This window comes from Electrona antarctica (genome assembly GCF_951216825.1).
Source record: "Electrona antarctica genome assembly, chromosome: 23".
Lineage (NCBI taxonomy): Eukaryota > Metazoa > Chordata > Actinopteri > Myctophiformes > Myctophidae > Electrona > Electrona antarctica.
Window position 1 is genome coordinate 13,423,726 of NC_136804.1, and position 19,442 is coordinate 13,443,167.

Sequence of the window (19,442 nt, forward strand, 5' to 3'; positions counted from 1 at the left end):
CCGATTGGTCCGACCTGTTCTCGATTGTAGGAAAGAGGCGTGCTACTGAGCCTCGCCAGACCGAAATCCGCTGGTAGGCAACTTTTTTTTGCCAACGGCTGATTCGGTCTGGTTTATTAACCAGGCTACCTCTGTTGCTACCTGACCCTCCGTCTGTACCTAGCCCCCCTACTCCTGTTTCCCAGCCTGCTGTTTTCCCGACTGCCAGGCCTTTTGTTCCCCGGATCTCTGGCCCTCGGCTTCCTCAGACTGTTGCCCCTCCACAGCCCCCTCTGTTCAGCTCTGGAGTTCCATGCCCCTCTGCTAGAGGTTTGGTTGGTCCACCAACCAGCCCATTGACAATTCTCCCTGTTTGTCTGTCGGCCTGTCTCCCGGTTTGTATGTCTGCGTGTCTGTCTGCCAGTATGCTTGTGCGTTTGTCTGCTCCCCAGTCATTTTGTCCCCCTAATCTGTTTACCCACCTGTTGTGTCAGACTGCATGTTTGTCTGCCTGTTTTACTGTCTGTCAGTTAGTTTGTTTGTCTCTTGGTTTGTCTCAGTTTGTGCCTGTCTGTTTGTCTGTGTGCTTGTCTGCGTGTCTCCCCACCTGCCTGTCTGTGTGACTCCTTGTTTAGCCCTGCCTAGAGCCAGTCCATTGTTCTGTTCCTATTTGTTTTGAGCGTGTAGATCTGTTATTTTTGCTTTTGTCCTACCAGTGCTGTTCTGTGCCCAAGTATTTTCTGTAGCCCCTGAACCCTCCTTCCGACTCCCCTCCACCCACCCTACTAAGTATTCTGTGATTTTGTTGTTGTTGTTGGAATGTCTAGGATCCATTCCTTGGGGGGGAGGTACTGTCACGATATCAGTCTGTTGCACACTTTTACTGTGTAGTGTTGTTCCTAGTGTTTCCTGTCTACTCTATTTGTTACTACCTGTCTTGTCTCTACCCTGATTGCTAACTTGAGTCCACCTGTGTCATGTTTAGTTGTCAGCCAATCATGTGTGTGTAGTTATGTTTCACCTGTGTGTAGTTAGTATGTGTCTATTTAAGTCTCCCTGTGTTCAGTGTTTCCTTGCTAGATTATAAGTTATTGTTACGTTGTGTTCCTGCCTGTGTATATGTCCTGTTCGTTGCTAATAAATACTGGACTTGACCTGCTGGCCTGCTTGTTCTGCTTTTGGGTCCTCACCTGACACGCACCGTGACAGAATGCGCCCATTCGATTTATAAACCCGGACCCCTTTTCCGGACGGACCGGCGGAAGTTGTTGCTGTGTGTGTAGCAGCTAACAATAGCCACACCACTCTAGAGTCGATCGACGACAACGGGAGACAAGAATAAATCTATCGAGACTAGCGACTGGACCGCGGAGCGCCGTCTAACACAGGATCTTTTTTCAGAAAAAGACGGGATGATTTAGATCGCGAGTTATGAACGTTTTAAGTTTTTCGTTTTCATCAGCTAAACAGAGGAGGGAGTTTTTTGATGACGTCTCACTCTTGCGCGTCACCGAGGATTGCCCAGGAGGCGCGCCTGGGCTATAGAGCCATGCGATCCGTTCTCGTATCAATAATCCTCGTCTTTTGGACAATACTTCGTCCTGGGCGTCGGGCGTTACTAATAGAAAGGACAAAGTACTTCGTCCTGGGCGATGGGAGTGTTAAGCAGTCCTTATCTGGAAATGTATCCTCATTTCTATTTAAGGAACACAATGCATAAATGCCCAGATAAATGGTAGTGCCGAGTGCACGAAGGCATGAAAAACATCAATCTTGATGGCAAGTGCAGTATTTTTTGCCTGAAGACGCACATTATAGGCTGAAGCTGGAATTGCAAACTTCACACTGACAGGGTTCACACATCTACAGGAGACTGATACTAATGGCATGCAGCCAACAAAGCTATAAGACACCAAATATCTATTATTAGAGTGTCTATACGGCCCAATATGCCTTGAGTCACTGACTGCACGGTGACTTCTATAGGCAGCAAGGTGCACGCGCACGCACACGCACATGCGCGCGCACACACACACACACACACACACACACACACACACACACACACACACACACACACACACACACACACACACACACACACACACACACACACACACACACACACACACACACACACACACACACACACACACTTTGGGTTTCTGGTTCTCAAAGTTGCTCCCCCATTGCAGTTCTAACTGCAATGGGGGAGTTTGTTCCGCAGTTTGGGAGTCAGAAGGGAGAATAGTCTGGGACGTGTGGCGCGCAGCTGTCCAGGGTGTTTTAGGGAAGGTTCAGACAGATTCCCTGTGTTAGCTGATCTGTGTGAGTGGGAGTGAGCTTTCACCCTGTGCGAAGCAGACAAAACGTTTTTTGCAGCTTCTTGTTCAACTTAACCCATTTTGGGCGGGAACCCCTTTGGTGTTAGCATTATGTTATGCTTTAGCTATTGAAAAATAGCAGATCTACAAGCTCATAGCGCGCCACCAAGTGGCACGCTACGAGCTTGTAGGTCTGCTATTTTTGAAAAATCGAAGAACGACTGACATAGAAACATAGCTTTTTCAGAAAACTGTCAGGATGTAGAAGACATTTTTAGAATCTGATCTCAGGTCAAAATGGGTTTAAGGGGAAACTGACCCAGAGCATGTGCGATCCTGGAGGGCGGTACCACGTCGTCGATGGCTCTACCATCTGTGATCAGAACCAGAACGTGGGCAACGTCCTGGCGCATCCCCAGGGACTCCTGGAACAGCTCCTTCAGCACATAACTGATGCCCTTCCCTGCATGGAGGAACAGTATCATCATTAAACCAGCTGACTTTACCATAGGTTTCTATTATGTTTAAGTAGGGATGTACCTCTATCTATATCTACTGTATCTCAGAAGCAAATCTTGTACTTTACATTCCATTACAATTACTTGAAAACGTTTACTTTTGGTCTGTAAACTTCTACTGTAATAATAAAAATCACACCCCTGTGAAGTGAGTGGTGCAACTCTGTGGGACAGAGTTGCACCACTCACTTCACAGGGGTGTGATTTTTATTATTACAGTAGAAGTTTACAGACCAAACTGTAAATAAAAGCTTTACATGACTTTCTGCCTCAGTCCGTATATAGCGAGCTGTAGTGAATAAGTAGAGAACAGAGTTGCACCGCTCACTTCACAGTGGTGTGATTTTTATTATTAAAGTAGAAGTTTACAGACCAAACTGTAAATAAAAGGTTTACATGACTTTCTGTCTCAGTCCGTATATAGCGAGCTGTAGTGAATAAGTAGAGAAGTAGAGTTGCACCGCTCACTTCACAGGGGTGTGATTTTTTGTATTATTACAGTAGAATTTTTTTCCTTATGAAAGCAGAGAGTCTTCTGTTTCATACGGTATATAGTATTTATATGTCGCTATAGGCCTTATTTTGTGAATATTGAGGAGTTCACGTCCATGTCTTCTCTGAAGTTATCTGGTGGGCACAAGCTGCATTCAATAACCAATTACTGTCAAACTGTAGATGGGATCAACATGTACTGTTTTCCTCGTAAAAGTACACATTCAGGGCTTTCATTCGGTGTATAGGATGTATAGGATATTTATTGTGTTCATTTTTATATCTGCCTTTCAATGACTTTAAACCATCCATAACTCTGCTCGCTGTTCAAGATAACCACTTCCAGGCAAAAGCAGGTGTTGCAAAAAGGTCAATATCTCCAGAATGGAACATGGTAAAATCAAAATGTATTTTTTAAATTGAAGTGGACAAGTTCAGCTTTCTTTTGATGTATGCGTCTGATTCTCGCTATAAGAGAACATTTTGCTGTGGGCCCCCGAACAAGGCCTTCGTGCAATGTTAAACGGTAGCAACATCAAAATAGGCCTGGGGAGATTCTGTAGCAATCAAAGTGTATTTTGATACTTAAAAAATAGTATTTGTTCCACCACTGCTTGTCAGTTACCTGTCCTGGTGTTGCCTCCTCCGTAGCGCAGGCCCCTGAGGGCCCTGAGGACAGAGTTCCTGTCCTTGTTGTCCCCCAGGTTGAACTCTATCCGAGGGTCATCGCTGTAGTGAACCACGGCTATCTGAGAGCAGAGGACATGGAAGTAGACGTCATCGTAACACCAAACACATTCAGTCCATTATTTCACTACACACACTAACATTCACAAATTACAAAAAAAATCCTTTTTTCCTTTGGCCTGACAGAGATAACAATGACAATAGAATCCCATTAAAAGCGGTCAAACATCTGTGTCATTTTAGGTTTTAGCAATATATTGTCTCTGTTGCGTGGAAACCCATGTCCGAAACTATTCAAAAGTAGCAGATCTACAAGCTCAAAACGAGGCATTTCGTGCCATGTTTGTGGATCTGCTGCTTTCGTGTGATGCTGTAGTGTATAATATATCCAATATTGTTAATAGCCCTAGAATGTCTGTAATCTTACATACATTTCATGTATTCCAAATACACATCCATATATAAGTCCTATCAGAGCAGTTAGCAGACTGACCACGTCGGCATGTAAACTTGCAGCACTGCGTGTGTACTCACCCAGTAATTATTTAAGACTTTGAGTCAGATATTATCCTCTAGTTTCATATCCATTTGAAAGTTCTGGCAGAAAACATATGTTACTGTATATAAAATATCGCCACTTTTACAGGAAAAGCTATATAAAAACGTCCTTTGTGAACAGTCGATATTTGGGAAGCACAAAGGCAGTGCTACAAGTTTTAATGCCGACGAGGTCAGTCTGCTAACCATGCGGGCATGCGTGGCTAGGACCGATGTATATATTCAAACATGTATTCACCAAGTAAGACCAACTTACAGTTGATTTAAAATGTAGGCCTATTTGTGTGCTCGTGCTCCGGACAAGTTACTTTTGTGCCCGGACAAGTGAATGGGAAATGTACTTGTCCGAAGGACAAGTGAATGGGAAATGTACTTGTCCAAAGGACAAGTGCCTCAAAAAGTTAATGTCAAGCCCTGAGTTAAATGCAGTGGTATACTGTACCTGTGTACCATGAGGACAGTGGTATACTGTACCTGTGTACCATGAGGACCGATGAATGGGAAATAAGTGGAAACCCGGAAGATGAAGTCTTTTATCTTATCAAAGTTATTGACACCGATGCTGGAAGACTCATCCACCAGGAAGACAACGTCTGCCTTGGCTTTACCGCACACTGTCCACACACACACACACACACGCGCACACGCGCACACACACACACACACACACACACACACACACACACACACACACACACACACACACACACACAGAGTACAACGTGAATAAACACCCATAAACTAGTAACGTGCTTGCCCCAATACACAATCGCCCGCATTTTCTTCACGCACCACTTGCCCACAGCGCCTCTTGTAATTCTTGTACTCGTTTAACTGAGGTTAAGGTTAGGAATAAGGTTAGGTTTAGGCATAGTCTTACTGAGGTTACGTTTAGTTATAAGGTTAAGTTTAGGCATATAGTTTTACTGAGGTTATGTTTTGGAATAAGGTTAGGTTTAGGCATAGTTTTACTGAGGTTACGTTTAGGTAACGAGAGACATGGTCAAAGCATTTCCAGGGGTCCCAAGCTAAAAACGTTGAGCACCACTGCCATGAAGTACTGTTGAACTTGGGACTATAACCACTTGAAACCTAGCATCGCTATTCTGGGGTGATCAGTCAACAGAAATAATAATACATTTTAGATTTTACTTTTTTTCACACCATTATAATGTTGTTCTTTTGATCATAAAACCGTTGACCATTTGGGCAATGACCCATAACTATGGTCCATTTGGTTCCATGTGTACTGTATCTCTACTGCATTTCTACTGTATCTGTAACTCTTAGAGTTACAGATCTGGTATAGGGCAATCTCTGTGTGTGTTTCTGGTAATATTATTGTCATTTTGTATGTCCGTGGCAAAAATGAAATTGTGACAAAAATGTCCACCATAAGCCAGCATGGACCCCTGGAAATAGCCCATCTACAAACTTGTAGATCATCTATTTTAAACAAAGACATTAAGGTGTAGACTAGAGGGGAAAAAACATTCAGAACGTTAACAATTTTGTTCATGATACTTTTTGAAAATAGCCGATCTAAAAGCTTGTGTGCGTACGTTGTCAGCTATTAATAGGGGCTCAAGTGGTAAAGACTGGTCGTTTCTTTTGGGCTTGTTTTCAAATACGCGACTGCTTGTTCTCTCTCGAAAAAAATAAAAATAAAATAAAAATCTGGCAACACTGACCTGGGCCTGGAGGTGACGAGGTGGCTGTGTTCACAGTGGTGGTGACCACAGGCGTTTTGCTGACAGTGACTTTGGGTTTGCTGGGTGGCCTCTTGGTGGTCTTGGTGGTGGTCTGTGGTGTGGGGGCGATGGGAGACGGGTCGGGCGCTGCTGTGACCGGGGTGACCGGGACCGATACCAGTGGACGGTTCTTTGACACTTAAAGAGACATACAAAAACCCCACCATACAGCTATTTAGAAACTCGGTTTTAAATATAATAATGCTAATATATATCGTCCCCGAAGGGATATCCTGAAGCAGTGGTTTTCAACCCTGTTCATTTCAAGGCCCATTATTAATTTGGCATTTGAGCCACGGACCACCATCTGATGAGATTTAGCCTCTCAGACCAAAAACTAAAGAATATTTTGTTGTCATTGGATAAGATTTTGTCTACAATTCCATGCTTTTGGCAAACGATCAAAATAACAATTCTTCTACATTCTCTAATTGTGTAGACTTCTTTTTTTATTTTGATTAAAGGTGTAGACTTCTTGTAAATGAAGTCATGCAGATGTTTAACAATAATTTCACTCGTGAGAGCGTAAAATGAAACCAAATGGACCTGTACGGGTCCATTTGGTTTCATTTTATGCTCTCACGAGTTAAAGATCTATAAGGGTCCATTTGGTCCCCGGACCACTGTCCTAAAGAAATGTTTTGTTTCTTCTTTTTGCTCGCGTCTTGACCCGTAAACATTGGTCCGTGACTCACAAATGGGTCCCGAGCCAGTGTTTGACAGTTGTCTTACGTATCCGCTGATAGAGGGTGGTGATGGGTCCCTCCACCTCTCCGTACAATGGTCTGATGGTGAAGATGTAGGTTCTGCCGTACAGAAGGTCAACCATCTTAAAGGAGCTGAACCCGGGCCCCAGAGTCTCCGTTTTAGTTTCCAACTCTGAAAAACAAAATAATGATGTAAAACAGGGAGTAAGTATTTTGTGTTGAGGTACTGATTGTTGCATTTGCAGCTCGTTGGCAGCCTCTTGCTTATTATTATTTTTACTAAGACCTCATGGTAACATACTGTATGATGTCTTGAGAGATTACATTCACCTATATTCACACACATTTTGTGTAAAATTCAGGCCTGATTCAATAAGTGTCTCAGCTTTCTGTTAAGTATTATTTCTATCAGAGAAACTAGGTAAGAGCTGGGGTACCCTGTACATTTTCATCACGTACATATGTAGTACATTTCTGTTAAACACATTAGGTTAGGTGTGAGTGCCACCCTCTGTATTTTTGGTTGTTTGTTAGTGTAGCAGCAGGTTTTGTTTTAGTCTATAGAGAAGTTATTTACATTTTTCAGCTGACAGTAGAGTTTTGGTTTTATGGTATTTTGATTTTGCACTCACCAGTTTGTTTCCCTGCCTTTGTTCAGAAACATGTTTAAATAAACTTGAGTTCATTTCATCCATCAGTTTCCTCCATTCAAAAAAAAGAACACAGGGTTCCATTGGTGCCAAATTTAATAAGGTCTTACAGTATGTGTGGACTGGTGTTAAGCTGTCATGTGGCCTGTCCATGTCGATTGCTCACAGGACGCGGCATTTTGTCCAGTCACCCCCAAAACTGTACCTCCGCGGCTCTGCCGTCGTCTGACGTCTCATGTCTCCCTGACGTATGTGGCATGCATGCACGGGGCTTTTACAAAAGGCCCAGGGCTTTTGTAAGAGGTAGAAAAAGATTTGATCTAATCTCCCCTGCTGAGATAGACAGCAGGATTGTAAAAGAAAAAGGTCATTCAGACCAGGCCAGCAGTAGGGGAGGACTGTCACGTTGTGTGCATTCATTCAAAAAAATGTCAACGTCAATCATGTTTTATCATACAGTCAGACTGGACAGTGTGATAGAGGGACTCAATGGAGAATTTAGGTCACTAGAGCGGTGCCCGTGGGGCCTCGACAGCGGTGCATGTTGGGCACTGCATGGACTACTTGGAACGATGCAAGTTGGAAATGGATGTCCCACCCAGATATTATGCATTGGAGCCTCTACAGCGGTGCCCATTGGGCACTGGCCTACTTGGAACGATGCAAGTTGGAAATGGATGCCCCACCCAGATATTATGCGTTGGAGCCTCTACAGCGGTGCATGTTGGGCACTGCATGGCCTACTTGGAACGATGCAAGTTGGAAATGGATGTCCCACCCAGATATTATGCGTTGGAGCCTCTACAGCGGTGACCGTTGGGCACTGGCCTACTTGTAACGATGCAAGTTGGAAATATCATGTGTCCCTTTTATGCCCATATATGGAGTTCTTTGTCAGGCATGCCCAAATATGCAGATGTCAGAATGATCAGTCAGAACAGGCCAGCTCCATATATGGACACTGTCCAGAGCACGGGCAGAGGCCTTTTGTGGCGGTTCTGGACAACCACCGGTCCGACCGACGTGACACCGGGTACTGCACTCCCTGTGGGGGTGTGGAACGTGTGTGTCGAATTTGAAGTAGGTGGGGCGAAAGGTTCTCGAGTTATGTGGATTACAGACGTACAGGGACTTGGTGCATTTATAGTTAGATGTGCCTGAGCAAATCGGCTGTCGGTATGTCTGTCGGTTTGTCTGTCGGTATGTCAGTGGAGACCCTTGGCCAATAAGGGACCACTATTATTGTTGACGTAACTAAGGTATGTTTCAAGGTCGGTATAAGGTAAATAATGGGTTTAAAGCCGTGGTTCCCAAAGTGGGGTCCGGGGACCCCCAGGGGTCCTTGATGGAGTTCCAGGGGGTGCCCAGCTAAATGATAGTTTGGAACCAAATGGACCCTTATGGGTCTTCTGGTCCATAGGAGCTGATGGGTCTGTAACTCTGAATTAACATTGATTTTACAATATAAATTGTGGTCTCAGAGATAGAAATGCCATTAAATGGGGGTCCGTAGACTAATGCATGTCAAAACCAGGGGTCCTTGAAATTAAACGGGTTGAGAATAACTGCTAGAGCAGTAAAAATCTTCTCTTATGAGGGTCCCTGGCATATCTCTTCAAATGTGGGTCCACGGGCTAATTAGTGTCAATTTGGGGGTCCTTAATGAAAAAGTTTGGGAACCACTGGTTTAAAGGATTTAGAACAGCAGTTGTATTAGACATTACTTAGTAGCACTCTGCTGTCTGGGTACAGTACGACTGCTGCTCCTATATAAGCTAAGGGTGCAACACCATGGACAGCTGATGATGTGTGATGATAAGAGCGCCCCTCACTTCAACGCGTGCAGAACAGAGTTGTGAAGCGTAATCATGTACAGTATATAGCAACATCATTTTGTAATTTTTGAATAAATATTTGAAGGTTTTCAGAAAACTTGGATCAGGATATAGAAGGCGTTTTTAGAATCGGCCATAGGCCTAAATGGGTTTTTAATTGAAGAAGATAGAAATTAAAGAATGACGATAAATTACCCACTCGTAATTACAATTTGGTTTTATGTTTGGTCGATAAACCTTCACATTGACTTCACATTGAGAGGTGGAGAGAGACAGAGAGAGAGAGAGGGGGGGGGGGGTAGAGATACCAATAACAAATTGGCCAAATTGTCAAATACTGTATTATGTAAAGAACAGGAAAATAGACGACACCACTCACTAGGCAGGCAGGCAGGCAGGCAGACAGACAGACATGCAGACATGCAGACAGGCAGACAGGTAGATAGGTAGGTGGGTGGGTGGAGGGTCACCTGAGATGTGTCTCCATGACAGGATGTAGCCAGAAGCTCCGCCCACCCTGGTCCAGTTCAGAATGGCGCTGCTGTCCGTCAAGTTGAGGGCCGTGAAGCCGTTCACCTTAGGAAGATCCACTGAAACGACCAGACCATCCATCATTTATTTTGTGTGTGTGTGTGTGTGTGTGTGTGTGTGTGTGTGTGTGTGTGTGTGTGTGTGTGTGTGTGTGTGTGTGTGTGTGTGTGTGTGTGCGTGCGTGCGTGCGTGCGTGCGTGCGTGCGTGCGTTGACCAGCTCACATGTTCGTGCGGTGACCAGGGCCGGACTCCCCTCCCTGCTGCCCACCATGGTCGACACCTGGATCTTATAGGCGGAGCTCTCCTGCAGGCCGCGGATGGTGAAGGTGGTGGTGGTGGCAGGCAACAGCTCAGACTTCTCCTCTCCCCCTAGAGCAAAGGAGGACACAAAATAAGGTGGCTGCATGCATGGAAATTGAGGTGTGCGTATATGTATTTACTATACTTGTGTTGATTTTGACAGCACATTGTGATAGTCTTTAATTAAATCTTGGCGGGCTGTCATAATGCCTGATTTATACTGACCTATACTGATTTATACAAAAATAGACGATCTAAAGCTCCCAACGTGTCGCTCTGCAACGCGTTGTGAGCTTGCAGATCTGCTATTTTTGGAGCATGACACCATCCTGCACACAACCATTACTTGACTTGTTCTACTGGATCTCTTCTCCACTAGTCCATTTTAGTCTAGTCTTCATCTGTTTTTATTTAGTTTTTATGTAGTTTTTGTCAGTGAAAAAAGGTAGTCGACGAATATTTTTCATCATACACAGGAGAGTTCCGTTTAGAGGTTACGGTTTAAGGTTTTGGGCTAAAAATATGTTCAAAATGCCCCCAAAGAAGAGACAAATTCATAAAACCAACGCCCTAAAAATTAATGTTCTATATCCTCCCAATATAGTCATCCAAACGTGTGTGCATACGTGTGTATGTGCATGCATGTGTGCGTGCGCTTGCCGAGAAAGTGGCTCCAGGACAGCTTGTAGGCAGACACCCTGGCGGTCTGCTTCCAGGCCAGGGTGAAGAAGTTGACCCCTATGTCCACCACCTTGACCTCCCTCACCGTCGGGATCAGCTCCGAGTCCAACACCGCGGCTAGAGCCAAAACACAGACACACCCAGTGGTGGGAAAAGTACTCACATTTTTGAGGGGCGATGCCCAGCTTTGTGTGTTTGTGTGTACCCCATAGCGATGATTTGATTGGCTGAGCACGGAATGTGAGGATAAAAAGTGAGGAGAGAAAACTGAGGATGCCAAAAGTGATTGGCCGGAATGTGATGATGTATGACGATGTAAAGTAGCAATACTGCAATATAGAAACTCAAGAAAGTCAATAATTCAATATTTACTTGAGTAAAAGTACAAAAGAATTGGCTTCAAACTGTACTTAAAGTAGCAAAAGTTTAAGTACTCATTGTGCAGAATGTCATGTCGACAAGGGCACAATCGGAAATAGCACACTGAGCGCACTGTGCAATGCAAACTAATAGGCAAGTGCGCTTGGGTGTGGTTTTTCCGAACGCGCCTCTAGTTTACTACTGTAGTAACCAGGAAGTGACATACAGCCAATGCATCATGGGTACTGTAGTCTATGCCCTACACTCAGTAGTATAGTCAAATGAATTGTTTACAAACATTGGGACTGGGCTTACGGGTGACTGTTTGATGTAGTCAATTCCCAACAGATCTCCAAACCTGTTGTTTTGGGGAGCACTGGTTTCAGTTCATTCAACCTCCTCTTGTGAGTTGGCTAGTGAGGTGCACCCTAGGAGACATTTATACTTCAAAGCCCAACAGTATTGCGCACAGAGAACAGCTGATATACAAGCTCACATCGCATCGCAGATGCGACTGTTGTGAGCGTAGAGGTCTGCGTGCGCGACACCATCGCGGGACGAAGCATAAATTATACTTTATGGACTGCAGGTGCGCGTGCAGCCGTGCACAAATAGGCTCTGCTGCCGTGTTCATGAGCGCACCTCCCGTTCTTATGACAGCGACTGGAGGTGTGGTTTTGAGGACAACTGTTTTGAATTGCTATTATTGTTCAAACACAACAGAAACCAAGGATTATATATTTCAAGGGCGAGAGATCACAATAAAAATCCTAATCATTCTTCCTCCACACTGGGATAAAAACAGCATCTGAAAGTTTGATGGGGCATTTTTTACACGTGAGTGCAGTTAGAACTTTTCCATTGCATCTTATGAGAGGTGGTGTTCTTCTGCTGCCTTTATGCACGCGTATGCTGTTTCTTATCAGTGTGACATCGTCTGTTAAGGCGTCTATACCTGTGAGCTGAGACAGGGAGATCTCTGGCCCCTCCGTGTTGCCATACACGGCGTGGATGCTGACCGTGTAGCTGGACTCTGGGCTCAGACCCTCGATGCGATGGAACAAAGTGCTACGGTCCAGGTAGAGGGTCTGGGGGCTGCGGCCATCTATCAGCACGCACGCACGCACGCACACACACACACACACACACACCCACACACCCACACACACACACACACACACACAGACACACACACACACACAGGACATCAACATTAGGTCAACAATTGTACGAATGGCATATTAGCCATTAGCCAAGAATAGCCATTTTTGAGTGGTGCAACCACTCCTATAGACAGCTATGTGTGTCCCTGGGTCTGTCCCTGGGTCTGTCCGAGCACGAAAATAGCGTTTGTTCACCACCAAGTGTCACTATTGCACAGACACACACAGGCCAGGGAGAAGGGCTTGTACAGTACAGTACAGTACAGTACAGTACAGTACAGTACAGTACAGTACAGTACAGTACAGTACAGTACTTTGTAGCTACAGTACCTATACCAGTGTGAACGCATCATTAAAGCAAGTTAAGCTGAGGTCTCATAAATGTGTTTATTGGACACAAAATTAATACAAACTTTTGACCAAATCTGCATGTAGGTGAGCCATGGGAGAAGCAACGCTCACATAATACAGGGTTAAATAGTTTACCCTTCAGGCTCCAAGACAGTTTGTACTCGGTGGCTCCAACGACGGGACTCCAGTCCACATGGATGGAACTGCTGGTGTAGGAGGACACCTTGAAGTTGGACACGTAGCCCAGAGGAGCTGTCCACACATGCATGAGACAGGGAGACAGGGAGAGAGAGACAGGGTGAAGGAGACAGGGAGAGAGGGAGACAGGGAGAGGGAGAGAGGGAGACAGGGAGAGAGAGACAGGGAGAGGGAGACAGGGAGAGAGAGACAGGGAGAGAGAGACAGGGAGAGGGAGACAGGAAGAGAGAGACAGGGAGAGAGAGACAGGGAGAGGGAGACAGGGAGAGGGAGACAGGGAGAGGGAGACAGGGAGAGGGAGACAGGGAGAGAGAGACAGGGGAGGGAGACAGGGAGAGGGAGACAGGGAGAGAGAGACAGGGAGAGGGAGACAGGGAGAGAGAGACAGGGAGAGAGGGAGACAGGGAGAGGGAAACAGGGAGAGGGAGACAGGGAGAGGGAGACAGGGAGAGAGAGACAGGGGGAGGGAGACAGGGAGAGGGAGACAGGGAGAGGGAGACAGGGAGAGGGAGACAGGGAGAGGGAGACAGGGAGAGAGAAACAGGGGGAGGGAGACAGGGAGAGGGAGACAGGGAGAGAGAAACAGGGGGAGGGAGACAGGGAGAGGGAGACAGGGAGAGGGAGACAGGGAGAGGGAGGGAGACATTTCTACATTTAACCACTTATCCCTCAATATTTAGTAAACCTGACCTACTTGGTCTGCTCTTTTTTCCCCCTCTACACCAAACCTTGGAGAAAGATTAGCCAATGTACACGATCACAACGCCTCGCAGTGTGAGTCGTTGTGAGCTTGTAGATCTGCTACTTTTGGATAAAGTTCTCCTCAGAATAAGGATTCTAGGGTTGCTTTTTGTCTGCAGCTGCGAGAGCAAGAGCAGGCTCTGGTGGTGTGATCATAGAGTACTCCCTCCGGTCTAATGACAGAGAGCATTCTTCCTCCACACTGGGAGGAAAACAGCATCTGAAAGTTTGATGGAATGATCACCTTTCCTTTCTTTTATTACTTTTTTTAGTAGCCAATCATTTTTTTTACCCCTATTTCTGCCCACTTTAGTCATTATTCAAATTGATTCCTCCCAACACATATTGCTGTGTAGTCACTGCTGTCGTATCCTAGCTACTGAATCACCTGCTAGTGAGGAGCCCCCACCAGGAGAGCCTTCGTCCTACTCCCCCCACACAACAAGAGCCGTGTTAAGATCCGAATGGGCCCTATAGGCAAAGTGGGATGTTCAAACCCACAACCTCTGTGCAGATGGGCACGAACTTTACCACATTTTCCATTGAGCGGCCTGTGTGCACATACTGGTTCTCATGGTGACGTTGTCTGATAAGGGGTCTATACTCACATGTGCGGAAGGTAGCTGGGATCCCAGGTCCGACCGCCGGTCCAAACAGAACGTAGAGAGACAGAACGTACTCGGTGTCGTGGGCCAGGCTCTTCATCTGGTACGACGTGGTGCTGCCGTTCAGAGCCAGCTGTCTGGGACGGTCTCGACCAACAAACTCTGGGAATGACGCAGGGAAACGTTATCGTTGTATAAACGCCATGGTTCTCAAAGAAACGCAACTGAGAGCGGTGTTCCCTGAGGACAAAGCTAGAATAAATAGGCTCTATGCACAGACAGCAGACACACTGGAAAGAAATCCTCTTCCTTGCTTCCTTCACATGTTACCAGTGATACTAATGAAGGCTCTGGTCAAAAGCTCAGTGGAAACACTCTGCTACACCACCAGTGGGCCTCATGGTTCCTTGAGGGGGTTCCAAATGGAACTCTCAGAGTTAGGGGGGTCCTTGAAATGAAAACGTTTGAGAACCACTGTGCTACACTAAATTGAACATTGTCTTAATTAGTATTGGTAACACCTAAAGGTGAAGGACGTAAGGAAGAGGCCCAATTATTGCCCAATATGGCTGCTGTGAATAGAGCCAATTACTAGGCGAGAGAGACACCAGCATAGATATTTAAAAAAAATAGATGCCTCATTGGCCGCTGCAGTTCATTAGAGCCATGTGTGTCCAGCGTAAGGAGGACGTCAAGCAGAAGTGTGGAAAGCATGCAGTGTCGCTGCCACTCAAGTGACTACTGGCCAATCACAGCCCGTCTTTTCCGGCACCTCAATCAATTCAATCCAGGAGCTTTATTGAAATTGGCCTAAAGAATGTCCCCTTCTGTGATGCACATGGAAGCTTGGTAAGCTTCCCCAAAGGCTTCCACTATGCTTTGCAAGGGAATCTTGGAAAAGCTTGCGTCCTCTCGAGAAACGCACGACCCAGAGCCGAAGGAGGCGTCTACCTTTTCTGATCTATGGACACCAGAAGAACACAATTAACTTCCTGGTAGTGTACAAGGAACCTTATTTATAAGGAAAAGACACAGACGTCATTTTCTTTATCCAGCAATTCCAGCCGGAAGATTCGTTGCACTTGTGGCAGACTCACACCGGAAGTTCGGTGAATCTATGAGAGCCTGCTGCTCATCTTATGAACAAACACTATTTCTCAACGATTGAGACCTATAAAATACTCGGCTCAGGAAAATTAAAGACGACATATCACACATTGTTTTCTGCTGTTTTCGATGTGCACACTGCGTCATTGTCAGTATAAGTATATGTAGTCGTCGTTTTAATCACCATAGCTTAGTTTTTGTTAATGAAAAAAGGTAGTCTAAGGAAAAAATGTTCATCATAGTTTTTTAGTGGACGAAATTAACACTGCTTCCCATTATAATACTGTGTGTGTGCGTGTGTGGGAGAGAGAGAGAGAGAGAGACAGAGAGAGATTGAGTGATCCTAGGTGAGAGAGAGGGAGACAGAGACAGATGGCATGACGGACGCGGTGGCGTCACCTGGAGTGGGTCCCCATGCCAGTCTGTACCCAGTGGCTCCTGGCACACTGTTCCACGAGATGACCGCACTGTTGGTGCTCACCGAGGACGCCTTGAGGATCTGGACCGAACTGCTCTCCACTGAGGGGGGGGGGGGGGGGGGGGGGGGGGAGAGAGAGAGACAGAGAGAGAGAGAGGGTGGGGCAGTGGGGGGAGGGAGAGGGGGGAGGTAGAGAGAGAGAGAGAGAGAGAGAGAGAGAGAGAGAAGAGAGAATAACAAGAGAAATAAAGTGGAATGATTGAAAAAGGTGAGACACCTTCAGCATTCACTCACTCACTCACTCACTCACTCACTCACTCACTCACTCACTTACTCACTCACTCACTCACTCACTCACTCACATGTGCTGGCGATGACGGTGGTGACCGGCCCCTCCACGTCCACGAAGATGGGGTTGATGGTGACGGTGTATTGAGACGCTTGTCGGAGACCCTGGACCATGTAGAAGTTGTAGTTGTTCCCCAGGTTGATGTTCTCTATGTGGCCATCTGTGGATTGGATGCAAGACAGGGCACGTTTATTGTGCTACGGTCCCTGGCACAATTATTTGTTGGGATGGGGGTCCGCGGCCAAATATATACATTTTGGGGTCGTTGACGAGAACAAGTTGTTTGAGAAGCGGTGGCTCTCAAAGTGGGTGCCACAAGTCCAGGGGTGCCTCCGAATACTTAACATAACATTTGGAAGAATTTATCAATATCAGAAACAACACAGCCTTTCAGAGTAAAACTTCAAAATAGAATGTCCCAAAAAGCCAGTCTTTAACCACGTAAACCCAGTACTTAATACCCCTTATCGCCAGCCTGGCTTGGCCATTCTGCACAATGAGTACTTTCTACTTTATGGTACTTTAAGTACATTTTGATGCAAACACTTTTGTACTTTTACTCAAGTACTTTTACTCAAGTGAATTATGTACTTTTACAAAGTATTTCTAACATGTGAGTACTTTTTCCCCCACTGGTACTAAGGACTGTGTTTACGTGGTTAGAACCCCAGTAGAGTGTTACCTGGGGCGGCCCAGGTGAGCCGGTACCCCGTGGCACCTTTCACCGGTGCCCAGCGGGCCTGGAGGGTGTCTGTGGTGGCATTCTGGACCAGGAGCTGCTGCACAGGTATCAGCTTCACTGTGGAGCACGCATAGGCACGCACGCACACACACACACACGCACGACATAACACACAGCATTCATCAGGTCTTTGAACAGTGGCTGTGGATGCAGTTTGAGGACACTGGCTGTGGTTGTTGTTGAAATGCAGTAGGGCTTTGAGTGGTCGTTCATAATGTGGTTCTGTAAGTTTGTCTCTCCACTCTTTGGGGTGTTTTGTGGGCCTGCAATTGTCTTTGAAATATACTGTGAGTGATACTCGATCTGAAACAAATCTCAGAAATAAAGTACAGATACTAAAGTACGAGTAAATGTACTCTTAGTTAGCTACAGTAACACTGACCGCGTGTCTGATCAATTACTTTACGATAATAATAAAGAGAAACATTGAGTGTTTGTGATAGTGTAGGGCAGGCTATACCGATTTGTGTGATGGATGGATCAAATGTGTACGTGTACGAGTGATGTAAAGAAATGTGTTTTGCAAAAATCGGCCTCATGGTGGCTCAGGCAGATGCGAAAAATGCAGGGCAAAGGTTTTTCCTTGGCCTCTAGGGAGTGCGCATACAAAGTTGTACACAGATCGGTGTAGCTATAGGTAAAAACAGGAATTGGCCTGTTATGAGGCTGATTTTTTTTTTTTAAATGGAATTTTGTCCTCGACCTATTAGGAATGTGCATGCATAATTTCACGGAAATGTCACGCTGTGTTCATGATTTGTGGCATTTTGTTCGAAACCGACCAATCCTGCAAGTTTTGGAAGGCCTTTGGCCTGGTGGAGACAATGATGCATCTCTGAAAGAGGACCACAGTCAGTCCATTTACAGAGACTACACTGACACCTTGTGGACAACGTGTGGCATAATACTGCAGCCTCAATATCTAAATATAGATGTTTGAGTAGGCTATGTTAGAGCAAGTTATCACAAATGAGCAGACAAAATTGGAACTGGAACAATGAAGTTGATAAATGGGTACTCTCTCCTGAATGTTGCCTACCTGAACATATATTTTCTGTTGTGAGACAGAGCCCTGTTAATGAACAAACACTCTATAATGTATTGTTTTAACCAAAATATATCATTAGCCCCTTAAGTAGTAGACTATTTTTATTGAGAGCGATAGCCCTTCCTATGTCCAGCTTTTAGAGTGTGTACAAACACAAACATTGTCCTAACACAAATCGGCTGTGGCTCAGGAGGTAGAGCAGGTCGTCCAACGATCCATGGGTCGGTGGTTCGAATCCCAGCTCCTCCTGTCTACATGTCGAAGTGTCCTTGGGCAAGACACTGAACCCCAAATTGCTCCCGATGTGCTGTGCGATGTGCCGCAATCGGTGTATGAATGTGTGTGTGAATGGGTGAATGTAATGCACAATCTATGTAAAGCGCCTTGGATAAAGGCGCTATATAAATGCACCATTTACCATTTACCATTAAATGCCATGGACAATTTTGAGTTGCGTAACACAAACATTGAAGACGAAGGTGGGTCGCGTCCTGAAAGGTTTGCGAACCCTGCCTTGACAACAGAACTCACATGTTTTGCCCACGACAGAAACGGGATCGCTCGGCCCCTGGGGGTAGACGGCGTAGATGGTGACCGTGTATTTTCTGTCTTCTTCCAGACTGTCGATCACGTGGGAGGAGACGTCGCCGGGAAGCAGCTGTTCGTACGCGAATCCAGGCCTGTTGGCTGAGAAATGCACGCAAACATGACTCATCAGGAGTCATGAATAAACGCTACTGTAACATTTCAACAACACACTGTGTGTGGCCTCGGGACTCTGGCTTTTATTACTGTGTGTGGCCTCAGGACTCTGGCTTTTATATCCGTTCGCATTCGGATCACACTGTGTGTGGCCTCGGGACTCTGGCTTTTATTTCCGTTCGCATTCGGATCACACTGTGTGTGACACAGCCCGCTCTAGAGACCACATCACGTCTGTTTTTTATTTGTGTTTTTGCATTAACTACTTGAACCCTAGCGTACTTATTCTGAGGGGGACATTAGCCAAAAATAGCAGATCTACAAGAACAGATCAGCTATATCTGTCAAAGAGGTATGGTGTAGAAGAGGAAAAAGAGCAGACCAAGTACAGAGTGAAAGGTCAAGTTTAAGTATTGAGGGTTAAGTTTGTTATATGTCTGAAAATATACAATAATGTGAATCCAACATATAAAAAGTAAGTCGACAAAACAAACGTAAATTTACACAAAACTGATGACAGAGCTGCCAAACAGATCTACGAAGCTATGAAATATATGAAAAAGTTTAATCTGCAACATAACTGTATGTACAGTATGTAGTGGGGCAGGGGTGTCCCTGTTTCATCTCTCTCTCTCTCTCTCTCT

General features: G+C 45.6%; 1 protein-coding gene across 1 annotated transcript in view; it reads right to left on the reverse strand.

Moving 5' to 3' along the window:
* Window positions 1–19,442, reverse strand: part of col7a1l (collagen type VII alpha 1-like) — a 136,251-nt gene that overhangs the window by 98,954 nt on the left and 17,855 nt on the right. The window contains exons 10-24 of the mRNA XM_079494216.1: window positions 18,628–18,783; window positions 16,989–17,105; window positions 16,320–16,466; window positions 15,939–16,058; window positions 14,436–14,594; window positions 13,024–13,140; window positions 12,330–12,479; window positions 10,994–11,131; window positions 10,256–10,402; window positions 9,972–10,091; window positions 7,042–7,188; window positions 6,250–6,447; window positions 5,033–5,172; window positions 3,939–4,062; window positions 2,623–2,766 (exon numbers count right to left, since the gene is read on the reverse strand). Of these exons, the coding sequence (XP_079350342.1) occupies window positions 2,623–2,766; window positions 3,939–4,062; window positions 5,033–5,172; window positions 6,250–6,447; window positions 7,042–7,188; window positions 9,972–10,091; window positions 10,256–10,402; window positions 10,994–11,131; window positions 12,330–12,479; window positions 13,024–13,140; window positions 14,436–14,594; window positions 15,939–16,058; window positions 16,320–16,466; window positions 16,989–17,105; window positions 18,628–18,783 (2,124 nt within the window). The remainder of the gene's footprint in view (window positions 1–2,622; window positions 2,767–3,938; window positions 4,063–5,032; window positions 5,173–6,249; window positions 6,448–7,041; window positions 7,189–9,971; window positions 10,092–10,255; window positions 10,403–10,993; window positions 11,132–12,329; window positions 12,480–13,023; window positions 13,141–14,435; window positions 14,595–15,938; window positions 16,059–16,319; window positions 16,467–16,988; window positions 17,106–18,627; window positions 18,784–19,442) is intronic.